The sequence below is a fragment of the Choloepus didactylus genome, chromosome 18 (genome assembly GCF_015220235.1).
Source record: "Choloepus didactylus isolate mChoDid1 chromosome 18, mChoDid1.pri, whole genome shotgun sequence".
NCBI classification, from domain to species: domain Eukaryota; kingdom Metazoa; phylum Chordata; class Mammalia; order Pilosa; family Megalonychidae; genus Choloepus; species Choloepus didactylus.
In genome coordinates, this window is record NC_051324.1 from 15,935,336 (window position 1) to 15,952,031 (window position 16,696).

The following is a 16,696-nucleotide window of genomic DNA, read 5'->3' on the forward strand; positions in this document are numbered from 1 at the left end:
TCCCAGAGGTCAAGCAACACCAAATACAGAGTTGGTGGGATGTGCTTGGGCAGGAGGTGGCTCAGGAGGAGCTGCTCTTGTTCCAGGACCCCTCCCCCAGGGCAGTGCCGGGTTTCCCTCTCCCCTGAACACTCGGCCCTTCCCTCCCACATGAAATCTGGCCCTCAGCCCCATGGTACCCTCCTGGCCTGCACTCACCGCCTCAGACTTTCGCGGATGCCGGCGGCATCGCCAGCTGGTTCGCCCTGAGGGAGAGACGGGCGGGGGTCAGGGTGGCGGCTCAGCGGGGGCCGGGCCCGGGCACAGCTCTGGCACATCGCATCACGGGGGCCGGCTGACCGGAGGTTCTGGGCAGGGACCTCGTCAGCCCCAGGGGGAGATGGGAGAGCCCAGGGGTGGGGAGAGGAGAGAGAGAGAGAGAGAGGAGTAAAGAGGAGAGGAGAGAGAAGTCAGAAAACAAGAGAAAAGGGAAGGACAGGGGGCCCCAGCTCTGAAAACCGCAAACACCCAAGAAAACCGAAAATAAAGAATGGCCACCACGGGGGCCTCACTCTAGCCAGCCTGGACCACGGGGGCCTCCCAGGCTCAGAGGCCGGCGCTGCAGGGGGTGGCAGAGGCTTGTGGGCGGGGGGCAGGGTCACAGGACAGAAAGGCATGGGGGGCTGTCTGCCCCCACCCCCAGTACCCCTCCAATCCCCCGGGAAGGGGGCAGCTGGCAGTCCCTGTCCCCCAGCGGAAGTCTCCCCGCCCCCACCCACTCACTGCTGCTCGGCCTTGGCACGGTCACTGAGGAAGAAGAGTGCAGTGGCGAGGAATAGCATGCCCCCCAGGACCACGACGAAGGGGCAGAGCATGAGGGCGTAGCCCAGGCTCAGGAACTCCCAGAGTGGGGAGTCCTTGGTGCTCTGGCGGATCAGGTCCGAGATCTGCAGGGATGGGGGTGCGGGTCAGGGCAGGGCCACCTCCTGGACAACCCCCGTACCCCTCCCTGTTACCCAGCCCAGCTCCCCACCCCCCAGGAAGCTCACAAAGCCGATGAGGTAGGGGCTTCCGGCGTCCCCCAGCAGGTGGGAGGTGAAGCTCTGCAGGGCCACGGCGGTGGCCCGGCGGGTGGGGATGACCACACACTGTGGAAGAGAAGGGCAGGGTCAGTGGCCCCCAGCCCCCTCCCGGGGCCGCTGGGGCTGGGACACCCCGAGAGCCCCCACACCCTAACTCACACCTGCCTTGGTGTCTCGACTCCTCCCCCTCCTGGGTCCTTCCCTCCTCCACTGCCCTCTCCTTTATTGCCCACCCCCTCAGCTCTCCCCGGGGCCCCCCGCGCTTCTCCATCTGACCCTCGCCTCCCTGGGGCTGGATCTCGCTGCACATGCCGGTAGCTTCCGGCCCTCCATCCCCAGTTCCAGACACTTGGAACACCAGACCCAAACTCCCCGCTGTCTCCTGGACACCCACACATGGGTGATCCCAGATGCTGCCCCTCAACCTGTCCCCAGCAGCTCAACATCCACCTCCAAACCGACCGACCCTCCCCCCAGGCCCCATCCAAGACATGGACACCTTCACTTCCCTCGCTCCCGACAGGCATTCAAGAGAAAGTATGGGGACACCGTGGCACCAGTCAGGGCAGGCCTTCAGTGCAGGGCTCTTTAAGCCGCAGGACACCCGTGTCATCAGAAGTAGTCAAGATTCAGAGTGGTGGCCCAAGCTGCCCTCTCCAGGCTCTGCACATGGCTCTTGGGGCTTGTTTGCAACTCGTGGGTAAACTGAGGCCCGGGGGGGCACAAATTCCCGAGGCATCGCACATGGCAGACCTGGGATGACCAGAACCCTGGCGTCCCCACAAGCTAAAGACCCCGCTGATTCCTCCATAAGGACCAGGGTCGGGGGCAGAGATGTGAAGCAGGATCCTGCCTGGAAGAACCCCCACTTTTACCCACTGGCACCCCTAGGACCGAATGCCAGGAGCCGCTGGGCCCAGGAGAGCAGAGCTCTGGGGAGCCCCCACCAGACTGAGCAGCCCCGGACCCCCAGGGGCTGCATTTCCAAAGCCGGGCAGGCCAAGGTCGGATGCAAGGGGTTGGTGGCAGAGGAGCAGCAGGGCAGGCAGCGGCCAGCTCAATGGGTGCCCCTGGGTGGCCCCCTGCCCCCCGAGCTCCAGCTGCCTCATCTATTCAGAGATCACAGGCCTTCCTCGCACCAGCTTTGGTGGACAGTCTGAGAACAGCCAGCACCCACTGGGCACCCTGGAGCTTGGGGGAAGAGACCTGGATCAGATGAAATGACATGACCCCGTTTCCAGCAATAATTAGTCACTTGGCTGTGACACTTAATAAAGTGGGACACGATTTCCCTGGGACCCGGACCCTGAAACTGGAGCTGCCCCTGGGGGGAGACCGGGCACTTGACTCAGATGCACTCACTCCTCCCTTCTCCCTGGGAATGCGCGTTGACCCCTGGCCCACCCCTGCCACCCCTCCTGGCTCTGTCAGACCCCCGACCACCTCCCCACCCTGAGGACTGGTTGGTGGAGAGAGGGATAGCCGGGATACCCAGAGCCGGGCCCAGCAGGCTTCCTGGAGAGGAGGAGCTAGCCAGCCCCAAGGCCCCAAGCACCCCGAGGGTCGACCCATGAGGGGTCCTTCCTCCGCCTGCCCCAGGGCTGCCCTGGCACCTCCCAGGCATTCTCTCCCACCCCCAGCCCCCCACACTCTCCTCTCCCAATTCTTTCCTGACCCTAACTTGGAGGATCCGCAAGGACAGGACAGGTGGCCCCTGTCCCTGAGACTGCCACAAGTGACAAGAGCTGCAGCCCCTCCAGCTCCTCCCAAGCTACTCCGGTCCCCACCCAGGGACACTAGCCCCTGCCGGCCACTCAGACAGCCCTTTGTCCCCAGCCAGCCGCTGGTCTGGAGCCCATTGTTGGCCCCGTGAAGACGGCCTCTGTCCGCCTGGCCCCAGCCACAGGCACTCGGCCGGCACGCCTGGGACCCAGGCTGGGCTGGAAGGGACGGAGCCCGCGAAAGCTCAGCCTCTGGGGGAGGAGCGCTGGCAGGCAGCGCCGCCTCGGTGCCAGCCTGGCACCACCAGCCTCCCAGCCACAAATCTGAGCCTGGAGACATCCCCTTCCCCACCCAGTTCCCACATGTTACCCTTCCGTTTCCTCAGCCGTCTGTTTCCAGGCTCTGCCCTGGACCCCCAAATCTCTCACTTCCCAGTCCCCTCCCTGCTTCCAGGTTCACCTTCCCAAGATGCCTTCTTTGCTCCCACCCCCAGCCCATTCAGTTCTTCCCACTCACCTTGTCCGCCCTCCCCAGCTGCCCCCCCATAAGGTCAAGAGGCCTGAGTCACTTACCATAAGGATGTCTGCAGTGATGGCCCAGTTAGAAAACAGCAGCGTCTCCCCCACAAAGATACAGATCTGCCCAGGAGAGAGCAGAGCAGCCCTCAGGGGGCCTTCCACCCCCCTGCAGCTCCCCACTGCTCCCTACACACTGGCTGCTGGCAGGGAGACCCTCCCCGGGGCCCAAATCAACTGGCAGTCGTGCTTCCTCCTGAGCAATTTGTGTTTTATCCACAGACTCCAAGCCATGCCTGCAGCCCCTGAAGGGTGCCCGGACCCCAGGTCCTGGGCTACACGGCCCACTGGAGGCCTAGAGAGTCCAGCAAGTCAGCCTGAATCTCCTGTTGCCGACCCACCCCCAAGGCCCAGGCCCAGCTCCCACCCCCACCCTTGCTCCAGACCCTGTCCCCCAACCCCTGTGCCCCCCACTCACATAGGCCCCCACAATGCTGCTCTTGGCGGCCACGAAGATCAGGCAGATGAAGATGGCGGAGCCCAGCATGCCCACGGCACACACCAGCGGGTCGGCCCGCTGCGTCCGCAGGCGGCACCAGCGCGTGGCTCCTGCGCCCGTGACCACACCCAGAAAGCCCGTAAAGCAGGTGATGGCCCCAAAGATGAGGCTGTGTGGGCAGAGGGCAGTGGGCACAGGTTGGGGTGGGAGGCATGGCCGGGGGCAGAGGTGGGGCTCTGCTGCCCGGGGTCCCATGCCGCCCCGGCTTCCCCAACCACAGCCTGGCCCCACCTGTCCTTGGCCCCACAGGGTGGGCTGCTGCACATCTCCGCCGTCTTCTGCACGACTTGGGCACGGTGCAGGTAGAGGGGGATCCACATGCCCAGGGCCCCTGTGGCGAAGGACACGGCCGACGTGGCCAGGGAGGAGAAGACGTAGCTGCGGCTGGGGAGAGGCCGGGGCAGTGGCACTGAGCTGGGGGCCAGGATGGTGGGGATGGCAGGGGCGGCCAAGGCATCAGGGCCCCAGGAGGCTGCCTTCTCTCCCCCAGCCCACTGGCTCACACCTTCCCCATGGGCAGAAGGCCTCAAACACCTTCCCTTCAATGCTCTAGGGGTGAGCGTTCAGGGTACAGGGGTCTCTGGGGTATAAGAATCAACAAAAGAGGCCAAAACGTCCCTCCCAGCCCTGTGGGCAGCAGAGATGATGGTCCTGGCCCCTGGGGCTATCTGTGAGGGCGCTGGGTGGGCTGCCCTGCAGGGGAGGGGATCCTCTTATCTTAGTACCCTCCCTCTTTCCAGCAGGACTCACTTGCGGATCAGGGCCTTCATGTCCCGGAGCCACGAGGTCCGTGCCTTAAGCTGCCCCCCAAGCTGGTCAACGTGGCCTCTCTTCGTGGCCGGGACCAGGATGAGGATGAGTGTGCCTGTGATCATGCCCAGGACAGGGGACACCTGGCAGGGCAGGGAGCAAGGAGTTAGGACACAGAGCTCAGCTCGAGTTTTGTCTTTGCTGCACGAGGAGGGGCAGTCAGGCATGCCACACCTTCTCTGGGCCCCAGGCTCCTCCTCTGAGCTAATATCTGGCCAGCCCCCCTGTGGGCTGCTGAGCAAAGCCAATGGGGATGATATCAGTGAAAGGCCTGGGGTCCAAAATGGACTGCCCAGAGCTGGGGCAGGATGCAGGTAGGGGAGCATGTAAGGAAGACAGACTAAGGAAGAAGAGAGGGATAAATGGATGGATAGTAGGACAGGCGGAAGAAGGAGGGAAGATAGTTGAATAGATGGCTGTAGAATGGATGTAGAGATAGATGGAAGGAGGGCTGGCTGACTGGATGGATGGATGGATGGATGGGTGGGTAGGTGGGTGGAAGAAAGAATGGATAGATGGTGGATGGATAGATGGGTGGATGGAGGGATGGATGGAGGGATGGAAGGAAGGAAGGATGGATGGATGGATGGAAAGAAGATGGGTGGAGGAACAGACAAGTGGAATGATGACCTTGGGAGAGAAGTGAGAGTTCCTGGGGGCAGAAAACCAGATACCAGCCCTTCCCAATACCCTGAGGCTGGGAAAGTTCCCCAGGCTAGCTCTTTGCCACGTGGGGCACTAGGAAGGACCTGGCTGGGCCTGAGCCTTCCAGCTAGTAGATCCAGGAGCTATTCATTTGGGGGAAGCCCATGTGGGCCCCACACTAACAGAGACTGAAGGGCCCCCTTGGGTCTTCCCTGTATCCAGACCATTGTCAAGAACAGAATCTCCGAGGACCCAGGCCTCTTTCCAGACGGGAGGGGGCATCTTGGCAGCTTCTTCACAAGCCCATGAGAACGGGGAAATCTGCCCCGACCCCCACCAGGCCTGGGAGCCCATGGACTGGGGAGTTCCTCTCCATGCCACTCCCTCTTGCCCCCCATCAAGAAATTCCACAGAGGCCACTTCCTTCCTGCTTTTGAGGAAAAAACACTTTGTCTTAAGCTTCCGCTCCTCCTGAGACTGGGGATCTCCGTTTCCTCCAATTGCACTGTCCTGGGGCCTTGGCAAACTTGCCCTAACCCTCCTGCAGGTCAGGAAGTGGCTCCAGACCCTGGGGGCCCCCAGGCAAAGGTCTTGTCCCAGCCTCACTCTTACACAGCTCCAGGGAGGCAGGAAGTGCCACTATGGAATTGGAATTTCCTGACATGGTGGGAGAGGCCTCCAAGCTTCAACCTGAGGCTTCCAGGGAGGGAGATTCTAGCTCTCAGACTAGGGATCCCTGAGGGCGGTGCTGAGTCTGGCACCCCAGGCTTCCTGATACATCTGAATCTAAACTTATCTGAAAGGACAGGGGTTTCAGCGCTCAGGCCTTCCTACAAGGCAGGAAGCTTGGAGGACCCGGTTGGGGTCTAGCCTGGGCTCTGTTCTGGAATCTCTGGGTGACCTTGGACAAGAGCTGGTCTGGGGGTGTCTCGTGTGGGAGGGGCTCAGGCCTTACCCGCAAGGCCCAGTGCCAGTCTCCAGCCGCCTGCTTCACGCTGGAGCCAGTGATGTAGCCCAGACCGCTGCAGAGAAGACAGGGCACAGGTCAGGCTTAGCAGTGATGGAGGCACAGGGACAGGGAACGTTCTAGCAGGCAGGCTGCTCACCCCAACCACCCAGATAGCTGGTCCAGGAGCAGGCTCAGGCCTCCTCCGAGGCTAACCACCTGCAAGTTTAGTTAACCAAGCACACCTGCCTGCACCAAAACCCAGGGAGGAGTGGTCACAAGCCCGAGGAGACCTTGCCCAGATCCTCACCCAAACCCTGGGACCTCAGGCTCTCACCTGCCCAGTGGGATGGCAAAGTAGAAGACAGATAGCATGAGCGTGCGCGTGTTCTTGGTGAAGAGGTCGCCAATGATGGTGGGTGCTATGGTGGAGTAACTGGCCTCGCCAATGCCCACCAGTCCCCGGGACAGGACCAGCAGCCAGAAGTACTGTGGGGGAGGAGTGGATAAAGCTGGGGGTCGGCCCTGCCTGCTCCCCCTCAGTTCCCACTCTACCTCCCACCCCTGCTCAGCAGTGCCTGCACCCCCAGGCCACTCTAGGGCTCAGTCTACCCCTCTGTATAATTGACCCAGTGCTGGGATGGGACTGGGCTTTCCCAAATCGAGAGCTGTAAGTATGACCCACCCAGACAGCCCCTCCACCCTTAAACACTGGGAGCAGTGCAGCCACAGACCCCACAGTTGGGAGACCTGCTCCCTGGGTTCTGGCCTTCACCTCGGGAGCCCAAAGCCGTCTCCCAAGTGCCCCTCCCCCAAGCGAGGTGACTGGTCTGACCCTGGCAGCACCGAGGGTCCATGTGGGTGGGGAATGGGCAGAGCAGCCCAGAGGGCTCCGTGCCCCCTCCCCCACACACACATCAAAGGGCACAGTCCAGCTGGGCAGGCAAGGGTGGGGCCATGCCAGCTGCTGGTGGCACTACCCTTTGATGTGGACCCCCCACCCCTGTGCCCCCAGCTCCCCAGGGCCTGAGAACCCAGCCTGGTCATCCTTCCCCAGCCCCACCCTGACTGACCTCCCAGCTGGCCAGAGTCACCCACATCCAGCCCTCCCAGGGTCTCCCTGTGCCCCTCTTTCCATCTGTCCAGCTCTTGCCTGGGTCTTTGTCTGTGTCTCTGTTACTGCCCACCCATTGCAGACCCTTCCTCACATAGCTATTCACTCTTTCACTCTCTCACTCTCCCCAGCTTCATGTTTTTCCTTAGTTCTTTTCCTGGGAATGTCTGCCCACAGCCTTTGTTGTTTCTGTTTTGATTCATACTAGCTTTTTACATATCATGGGTATTGATCCTTTATTGTATACGTCACATGTATTTTCTGTCAACTTTCTTTCAACTTTATGGGGAGTTTCCCCATACAGAAGTTTATTTTGTTTAATTCACTTCTGTCAAATCTGTTGATTTATCCTTCCTGGCTTTTGGATTCTACATCTTGTACAGGAAGGCCTAATATTCCCAAAATTATAAAAATAATCTTGCTTGTCATATTTGAGAATGGGACAGTTCTCATCAGTCTTTCTCCTTAGCACGATCGCAGGCAGGCGTGACCTCCTTTAGGAAGGGGGCCTGTTCACCCCCACTCCACCCATCAGAACCCGCCACGTGGCACGTTGGTTGTGAATCCTTCTGTCTTTGCTTGCACATACATATATGCACCAATGAATAACATAATATGTCCTGTGTGCGCTTTTACAAAAAGAACATAAGAGGGACACTTCCGTACACCTTTTGCCACAATTTGCTTTTTCTCCCCAATCTTAATCTTTTTGAAACCCATTCATGCTGGTTAGTATCAATCTAAAATTTTTGCTGTTAAAAATTTTCACAGAATGAATGCACCCATTTTATTCACACATCCCCCTGTGAGGGTCATTTAGATGATTCCTGGGGTTTTTCTCTCTTTTATTAAAAGAGTGCACAAACACCCTGGCAGGCATCACTCCCTGCCCACGAACTGAAGTTTCTCTCTTGGGAAGTGGGCTACATACATTAGAATTTTACAAAATACTGCCATTTTGCTCTCCAAAGAAGCTCTACCAATTTACACCCCATCAGTAGCAGGACTCCGGGATTCTCCACAGCTTTAATCACACTTGGTATTGTCAGCCTTTTAAATTGTTGCCAATCTGATGGGTGTGAAATGGTATCTCATTGTTGTTCAAATTTGCATTTCCCTGATTATTTGAAAGGCTGAGCAACATCTCCTCCTATATTCATTGGCCGTGTGGGTTTCTTCTTCTGAATAGCCCGCCACTATGCTTTGCCCATTATTTGTCTTTTTCTTGCTGATTTCTAGCTCTAGATTTTTATAGTTTGTTTTTTGCCCTACTTTAACCTATATGGAAATTCTTTTTTTTTTTTTGCAAACTTTATTTTCAATCCAGATGGATGGTAAATTCTCCCAAAACCATTTATTTGTGATGAGACTTTCATCATACACTAAATCCCCACAGAAATAAGGATTGTCTTTCATGGATCTCTTGGTCTACTCTTTTGCTGTTTTAGTCAGAATAGCCATATTTTGATATCTGATAGGGCAAGTTCCCTTTGATTGTTGTTTTCACGATACTCTTGGCAGTTCTTGGGCATTTTCTCTGCCAGATGAACTTCAGAATCCCGTTGCCAAGGTCCACCAAAAACCCCCGTGGGACTCGGCATGATGGCAATGAATTTATAGATCAATCAGGGGTGATCTAGTTCTCTCTCCGCTTCTGCTCATCTTCTCTCCCCAGCCCTCCCTCCTCCCACACACCCAGAGGTGGGCGCGGCCTTGGCATCGTGGTCATGGGCTCACAGTTGGTTCTGGAAGCAGCTGCCAAAGTCAGCTGACCAGGGCCCTGGCCAGGGTCCACAGAGGCTTCTGGTCCAGCCCCATTCCTGTGACCACGGCCAACAAACTCTTCCAGGGCTCAGCTCTGTCCTCAGAAGACAGCCCAGCTCCCCAGCCTGGCATTTGAGGCTCTTCAGGACCTGCTCCCTGCCTTCCTTTCGTGGCAAATCCCTGTCCTCCTCGTACCCCCAATATGCTCCATTGTCTGCATTCCGTGGGTTTGCTCCCTCTCCCTATCCATCTTCACCAAAAGGCCTGATCTCTCTGCCCTGTCTGGCCCGCTCAAACGCCACCTCTCCCAGGAAGCCTTCCCTGACTCGGTGGACTGCAAGAAGCCGCTCTCTCTTCACTGAGGACTCAGCACTTTGTCTGCCTGTCTTGAAGGCTTTGAGCATGGGAACTCCTGTCACGTCTCCTTCCCACCCCCAGCCAGGATAGTCCAGTCTCCTCTTTTGTCTCCTACAGTGAAAGCTCCTTGAGGACAAATCCTGGTCTTCACCCCTTCTTCCTCCATCTGCCCAAATGGCAGCCAATTTGTGATTGCCCATCCTGTTTGAATACCCCTAGTGATGGGAAACTCACTACCTCACAAGGCAACACATCCCCTCTTTGGAAGAAAAGAGAAATAATAATGTGTTGAATACCTGCCATGCTCCAGCAACTGGGCATTCATTAGCTCAGTTATGTCTCACAATAAACCTTCAAGAGGAGAAGTATTATCCCCATTGTAAAGATGAGGGAACTATGGCTCAGAGTGGTTAAGAAACTTTCTCCAAGTCACAAAGCTGAGTTAACAACAGAGTTGGGATGTGCCAACCCAGAACTTCCAGAGCCAAGTGAGAAACATCTTTATGATGAATTAATTTTTGCCTCCCTGCAACTTTGACCTAAGGAGTTAGCTGGTCATCAAAGAGCAAAGTAAGTGAGACCCAGAGAAGGATAGTGACTCCCCTAGGGTTACAGAGCAAGGCGATGGCAAAGTCAGGACTAGCCCACAGGTCCTGACTTTCAGGCCAAATTGGCTTCCACTGTTCCTTGCTTTATCCCCAAATCATGGGACAGCTCAGAACGAGCCAGGAAGCCACCCGGGGCTGCCAGTCCCTCAGTTCAGGCCAGCACAGGGAAGGCCCCATCCGCAGGGCCAGTCTGAAGACCCCTCAGGCTACTGCACTTGTAAGAGACTGTCTGGGGTTCAAGTCAAGGGACAGGAACCCTCAGTCTAGACTAGCACAGACCAATCAGACCAGTCACCCACAGGAGGGACCGGGACACACGGACGGGATGTGCAGGGATGCCAGGTGGGAAGCCAGGGCAGGCCTCACCTGCTGAGGGATGAAGGAGCTGGAGAAGGTGATCGCCGACCAGAAGAAAATGCCACAGCTGAGGATCACCTTCCTGTTGAAGCGGTCACCCAGGTAGCCGAAGATGGGGGCAGCCACCATAAAGCTGCAGATGAACACTGTGTGGGCAGAAGAAAGCTTGAGGGTCCCTGCAGCCAGGCCCACCTGCCCATGCTGCCCTGGCTTGAGGCCAAGTGCCCATGAAACAAACTCAGCCCGGGCCAGGAACCAAGGAAGCAGCCCCAGAGAGGGGCCAGAGAGGGGCAACCTCGGCCGGGCCTGGGCCCAGGGGTTAGGGTGTGACCACAGCTCCGTCCCCTTCAACACATCTCTGCAGCTCGTCCTGTCTCAAGTGAGCTCTTCACATGCTTTTTAAAAGAGTAAATACTTATTTATTGGATGCTTTCCATGCCAGGCGCTGCACCAGGGGCTTAACACAGCATTTCGTGTCTTCTTCCAACCTCCCTGCAAGGTGGGGATCATCCTGCCACCTCGCAGATGGGGAGACATATTCAGAGAGCAGAAGTGACTCGCCCAAGGCCCCACAGGCAGTAAGTGTCCCAGCAGGGATTTGAACCCTTGTCTGCCTGACTTCAGAGCCTACGTCCTTATACTTTGCCACATTGCTCTCCTTATATGTGGGAAAATGGGTTCAGAGAGGGGCAGGGACCTACCCCGGGTCACACAGCAAATCAGGACAGAACTGGGCAAGGAAACCTGGGTCTCGTGGCTGCCAGGCCACACCAGTCACCCTCACTCCCAGCAGACTGCAGAAGCTTTGCTGACAGCTAGAAATACTATCATTCATTCAGTCATTCATTCACTTAACACAAAAGTTTTTTGAGTACCTACAATGCACCAGAAACTATTTTAGGTACTTGGGATACATCAATAAGCAAAACAAAGATTCCTGCCTTCTTGGGGCTTTCATTCTAGTGAGGAGAAGCAGACAATTAAAAAAGTAGTAAAATACAGTATGTCAAATGGTAACAAGTGCCAAGGAGGGAAAAGGGGCAGAAGTGGAAGATAGGAAATGTGAGCATGTGTGTGTGAGAGAGAAAGCAGATGTTACAATTTTAAATAGAAGGGTCAGAGAAGGTACCATTTCAGCAAAGACCTGGAGGAGGTAAGGAAACAAATCAGGCTGACATCGGGGCAAGACGGCCAAGTGCAAAGGCCCTGGGACAGAAGAGGCCCAGCACGTTTGAGCAGAGAGGCCAGAGTGGCTGGGGCAGAGGGAGCAAGGAGCAGAAGTCTGACTGGGTCGGGCCTTCTGGCCTACTGTGAGGGGTGTGGCTTCCCCGAGCGAGAACAGGACACACTGGCGGAAGCTGTGCAGAGGAGTGTCGTGACCTGGTTTCGTTCTTCCAGAACAGGAGAGCAGTGGAGCCTTACGGGACTCCCTGGGGATGCCACTGGTAGTGTTGGGAGGGGCCACGGAGGTCCCAGGTGGGAAGGAGAGGCCCACAGCCAGGCAGGAGGGGCCGTAGGTCAAGAGACGAGGCAGCCCTCGCCCCGTCCTCCTCCCTGGAAGGCAGCCCCACGGCTGATAGGCAGATGGCCAGACAAAGGCCCGGAGTGGGCAGACAGGCAACCGGTTAGCTGGCCTCTGACCGCCAGGCCAAACGTGGGCATGGACCCTGCTGTTTCATCCTAGATCCGCGTCCCCCGGGAGGCGGGACGAGGGGATGAGAAAGAGTGAAGTGATCAGGGGAGAAAGGACTGGACAGAGACTCCCTGGAATAGCAGAGTGTGACTCTCTCTTCCCCTGAGAGAGCAGGACAGGGGTTATGTATGGGTGTGTGAGGGGTCAGCAGAGAGCTGTAAGGACGCAGGTACCAGACACCCACTGCCTGGGCTGGAATTCTGCTCTGCCCCTTCCCAGCTGGGGGACCCTGGGCAGGTCACCATGTTTCCGTGCTTCTGCTTCAGTGGTGTGCTGATAGATGTGTTACAGATGAATCTCCGAAAAGGGAAGAAAAAACTTAAAAGCCCTGCTTTTAAATCAGAGTTGGCTGATTTCCGTGGCGTAAATACTCCCACCAGGGCTGATTTCCAGGGCTGATTTCCAGGCCACCAACGTGACTTTGCTGATCACGGAGTTGGGAAAAGATGCCAAGCGGTACACCATTGTGTAGTATTTCCACCATTCAGACACAATCGGCATAACTAACCCTCAGAGCACAGATAATAGTAAGACAGAGTGAAACCATTAGGAAGTAAGCAATTTTGAATCTTTATTATTACCTGTGCTCCTAATATAACTTATTTCATTGTAAATGCATATAATTTGATTTTTACTTATGGTTGTGCTTAACAACCAGCTCACAAAATTCCTGAAAATTTAACAATTGGCTCTCATGAGCCGGCAAAGGCTGGCTCCAGCACGCCAACTTCCTCATTCTGTAAAATGAAGATAAAAATAGCAGCTCCCTGAGTGGCAGTGAGTACGAGATGAAATAATGCATGTAAGGTGTGTGACACCACACCCTGCCCAGAGCAGGCCAGCCTCGGTCAACATCGGCCCTTGTTTAGATTAGCCAAGGCCAAAATAATTTCCTCACACCTAGAAAAAGGAGAATTATTCCTGCCGGGCCTGCCTCCCAGGACCTGCCTGAGATCAAATCAGAAATTTAGGTCACACAAGGATTTACACACATTAGAGAGAGGAGGAAGACTTGTTCCTTCTGTGCCTGTCCCTGCAGGGTGGGAGTGTCAGAAGGAGGACAGAGTAGGATTTGCCCCCTGTCTGGTCTGGGGAGGGGTCACCCATCCATGGGTTGCCCAACTTAAAGGGCTAAAATGCACAGGAACCAGCGAGGAGTGCCAACGCCTACCAGGATAGCAAAGGGAGGCTTCCTGGAGGTGGTGACGGCAGAGTTGGACACTGAAGGATGCGTAGGAGTTTACCATGATGAACACACTTAAAATCAATAATATATACGAAGATATAAATTACAAATCTTATAAGCAACAATGTACAATGGTTAATGATGCATAGTGTTCATTATTAATCATAATAACTGCAGTTTTCATTTATGGAGCACTTACTTATGCCAGGCCCAAGGATGCCCCCTTGACATGTGCACAGATCATCACTATTATCTTCATCTTCCAGAGCAAACAATAGAGGCTGAAAGGGCTGACATCACACAACCAGTATGTAGTGAGACAGGATCTAAATTCCAATTTGTCTGACTCTAGAGCCTGTTCTCTAAATCTCACTACAGGCTGCCAGGCGGGGAAGGAGGGAGGTCCCAGCTCATATTCCCAAGGGCAGAGAGAGCACAGGGTGTGCTGGGGACAGCAAGGAGTTGGGTCAGGCTGCAGCACGGGAGGAACAGCCATGGAGGCAATGGCAGGAGATGAGGCCGTGGAGGGAGATGGGACCCTAAAGGCGAGGCTTGGGGTTAGATTTCAGTCAGAAGGCAATGGAGAACCATGGCAGGCTCTGTTCTCCCCTATCGAGGCTGAGCACTCGGAAAAGCACCTCCTGGGTGGGAGGAGGGCCCAAGGGAGGTGACCCAGGCCCTTGGCCAGGCCTCGGCCAACCTGGTCCATCCTCCCCCACAGTCCCCATGGAAGCAGGAAGGGCGGGCCCCTCCTGGCTCTTCCAACCCTTCGATCTCTGCCTGCCAACAGGATGGGCAGAAGCATCAGGGCGGTGGCTGGACTCCTGTAAGCTGGCAGACCCGTCCCTGCCAGCCAGCGCCAGCCCACTGCAGGTTACCTGCATGCCCTTAGCTCACCCGAGCCTCACCACCTCTGTCCCCATTTCACAGCTGGGGCCACTGAGACCCTGAGAGGGGGAGGATCTTGCCCAAGATGACAGAGCATGTCACGTATGCTCTGATTGGACTCTGCCTACCCCTTGGTGCCTTCCTCCCAGGGACAAACAGGAGAGAGGGCCCAGCCTGGAGGAGAGGATTGAACACAGTCAAGGTAGACAGAGGAGGAAGGATGATCCTGGCAGAAGGGACAGTCCAGCAAAGACCTGGAGGGGGCTCCCCCAGAGAACCTCTTTGTTGCTCAGGTGTGGCCTTTTCTCTCTCTAAGCCCACTCAGCAGGTGAACTCACTGCCCTCCCCTCTACGTGGGACATGACTCCCAGGGATGAGCCTGGACCTGGCATCGAGGGATTGAGAAAATCTTCTTTACCAAAATGGGAAAGAGAAATGAAACAAAATAAAGCTTTAGTGGCTGAGAGATTTCAAATGGAGTCAAGAGGTCACTCTGGGGGGCATTCTTATGCATTATATACATATCCCTCTTTAGCTTTAAGTGTATTAGAATAGCTAGAAGGAAATACCTGAAACTGTTGAAATGCAACCCAGTAGCCTTGACTCTTGAAGACGATTGCATAACTATGTAGCTTACATGGGGTGACAGTGTGATCATGAAAACTTTCTGGCTCACACTCCCTCTATCCAGTGTATGGTCAAATGAATAGAAGAATGGGGACAAAAAGTAAATGAATAATAGTGGGGGAGGAGGGGTATGGGAAGTTTTGGGTGTTCTTTTTTAATTTTATTTTTATTCTTATTTTTATTTTTGTTTTTTGGAGTAATGAAAACGTGCAAAAATTGATAGTGGTGATGAATGTACAACTATCTGATGATACCGCGAACAATTGTCATACACTTTGGATGACTGTATGGTATGTGAATATATTTCAATAAAATTGCATTAAAAAAAAAAAAAAAAAAAAAAAAAAAAGACCTGGAGGGGTGAGAATGCCCCAGAAGAGGACGCAGAGGCTCACCCAGCCAGCCGGCAGCTCGTGCTGGAAACGCAGACCAGCCCAGGCGGGGCCCCAGGCTAGAAGCTTCCCCTGCCCAACAGCCCCCAACCCCGTGGTCTTTGTTTGAGGAGAGCTTTCTGGGCAGACCGGCTGCCCCACCCCTGATTTCAGGAGGGCTAGCTTTCCCAGCAGTTCCCCCACGAGGACATCCTGTGGGCTGGACATGGGGAAGCCCTCGCCCCATTCGCGTGTGCTGAGCCCACAGGTCTGGGACAATGGAGCCGCGGGGCTGGGAGCCAGGCAGAGTGGGCAGGACTCTCTGCCCCTCACTGGCCATGCGACTGTGGGACCCAGGCCTCACTCCCTCCTCTGGGAGCTGGGGTAATGCCCCCTCCCCACAGCGCTAGTGAGGTCATCTGAAAGACAGTGGGCTTGGACATGGCTGTGGTGGTCTCACAGCTGCCCAGGGCTCAGAAGGCTCTGCTGGCTGAAAGCCTTCTTTACTGGGCACAGCCACGCAGAGGGGCCCCGGCATTCGGAGGTTCAGACCAACCTCTGCTGAATTCTCCATGTCTTGGTAGACCCCACCCATGGGGCTGCTCGCCACCTGCACCACAGGCATGCCCTGTTTGACCCCAGGAGGTGGTCACTGGGCAGGAGTGGACAATGTCAGAGCTGGAGGAGCCCTGGGCTCTCACATGGTGGCCTTGGAGCCCACACTCAGCCCCACCTCAGCCTGGGCTGAACCAGGACTATTTTTACAAAGTCCAAATTCCGGGCAACCTGTTATTTGGAGAAGGCTCACCGCCCTCCACATCCTGTGGGCAGGGAGGATACTCATGCAGGAGCCGACACCATCCCTGCAGCGAATCAGGCAGGGAGCAACAGCCTGGGCCAGCCACGCCAATGGGAGGGACCCCCTTGGTGCCTGAAGTCCCACCATTCCACAGACTTCCTGCAGAAAGAACAGCAACCATCCCCTCCTTTATACCCCACTCGAATATAAGACCAGTGTTGGCTCTCAGGCCTTGGGGCCTCTCTTCCAACAAGAAGGCCCTAGAGGGAGAGCCATGGGGGCTATCCAGTGTGGCTCAACTGGGAGGATGGTGCTGGGTTGGCTAAAAGGGGCAGGGGAGCAAGGCCAGAAGGAGACTCAGCCCAAAGTAGAGTTGCCGTCTGGTTTCAGTCTGAGTTGGCTCTTCCTCTGTCCCTGCTCTCCCCCTTTATACCCCCTCCCATGGCACTTCCTCATTTTGACCCTAAAAACCCCAGACTTGAGCTGCCTTCCAGCCCACTCTGCCTCCATTCCCACACTTGGGAACATCCTGATGTACACATTTTACATGTTCCTGCCCTGCTCCCAAACCTTCTCTGGCTCCCCACTACCCCAAGATGGAATAGAGACATCCTATCCCAGCCTTCAAGCCTCTCACAACCAGACCCCACTGACTGCCCAGCCTCCTGTCCCTC

The 16,696-nt window shown here is 56.0% G+C and overlaps 1 protein-coding gene across 6 annotated transcripts in view; it reads right to left on the reverse strand.

The window, feature by feature from the left end:
- SPNS2 (sphingolipid transporter 2) overlaps nt 1-16,696 on the reverse strand; it is a 36,832-nt gene that overhangs the window by 2,137 nt on the left and 17,999 nt on the right. Inside the window, exons 3-12 of one of the 6 annotated variants that reach the window (XR_005212658.1) lie at nt 10,468-10,604; nt 6,596-6,747; nt 6,268-6,334; nt 4,608-4,750; nt 4,089-4,241; nt 3,777-3,966; nt 3,356-3,421; nt 1,029-1,127; nt 763-926; nt 199-347 (exon numbers count right to left, since the gene is read on the reverse strand). Coding sequence is in view for 4 of the 6 variants with exons in the window: in XM_037808848.1 (XP_037664776.1) it covers nt 199-390; nt 763-926; nt 1,029-1,127; nt 3,356-3,421; nt 3,777-3,966; nt 4,089-4,241; nt 4,608-4,750; nt 6,268-6,334; nt 6,596-6,747; nt 10,468-10,604 (1,363 nt within the window). In the remaining 2 variants the exon portion in view is untranslated. Of the gene's footprint in view, nt 1-198; nt 391-762; nt 927-1,028; nt 1,128-3,355; nt 3,422-3,776; nt 3,967-4,088; nt 4,242-4,607; nt 4,751-6,267; nt 6,335-6,595; nt 6,748-10,467; nt 10,605-16,696 lie in introns of all 6 variants that reach the window. The other 5 variants (XR_005212657.1, XM_037808849.1, XM_037808848.1 and 2 more) reach the window with 5 other exon arrangements.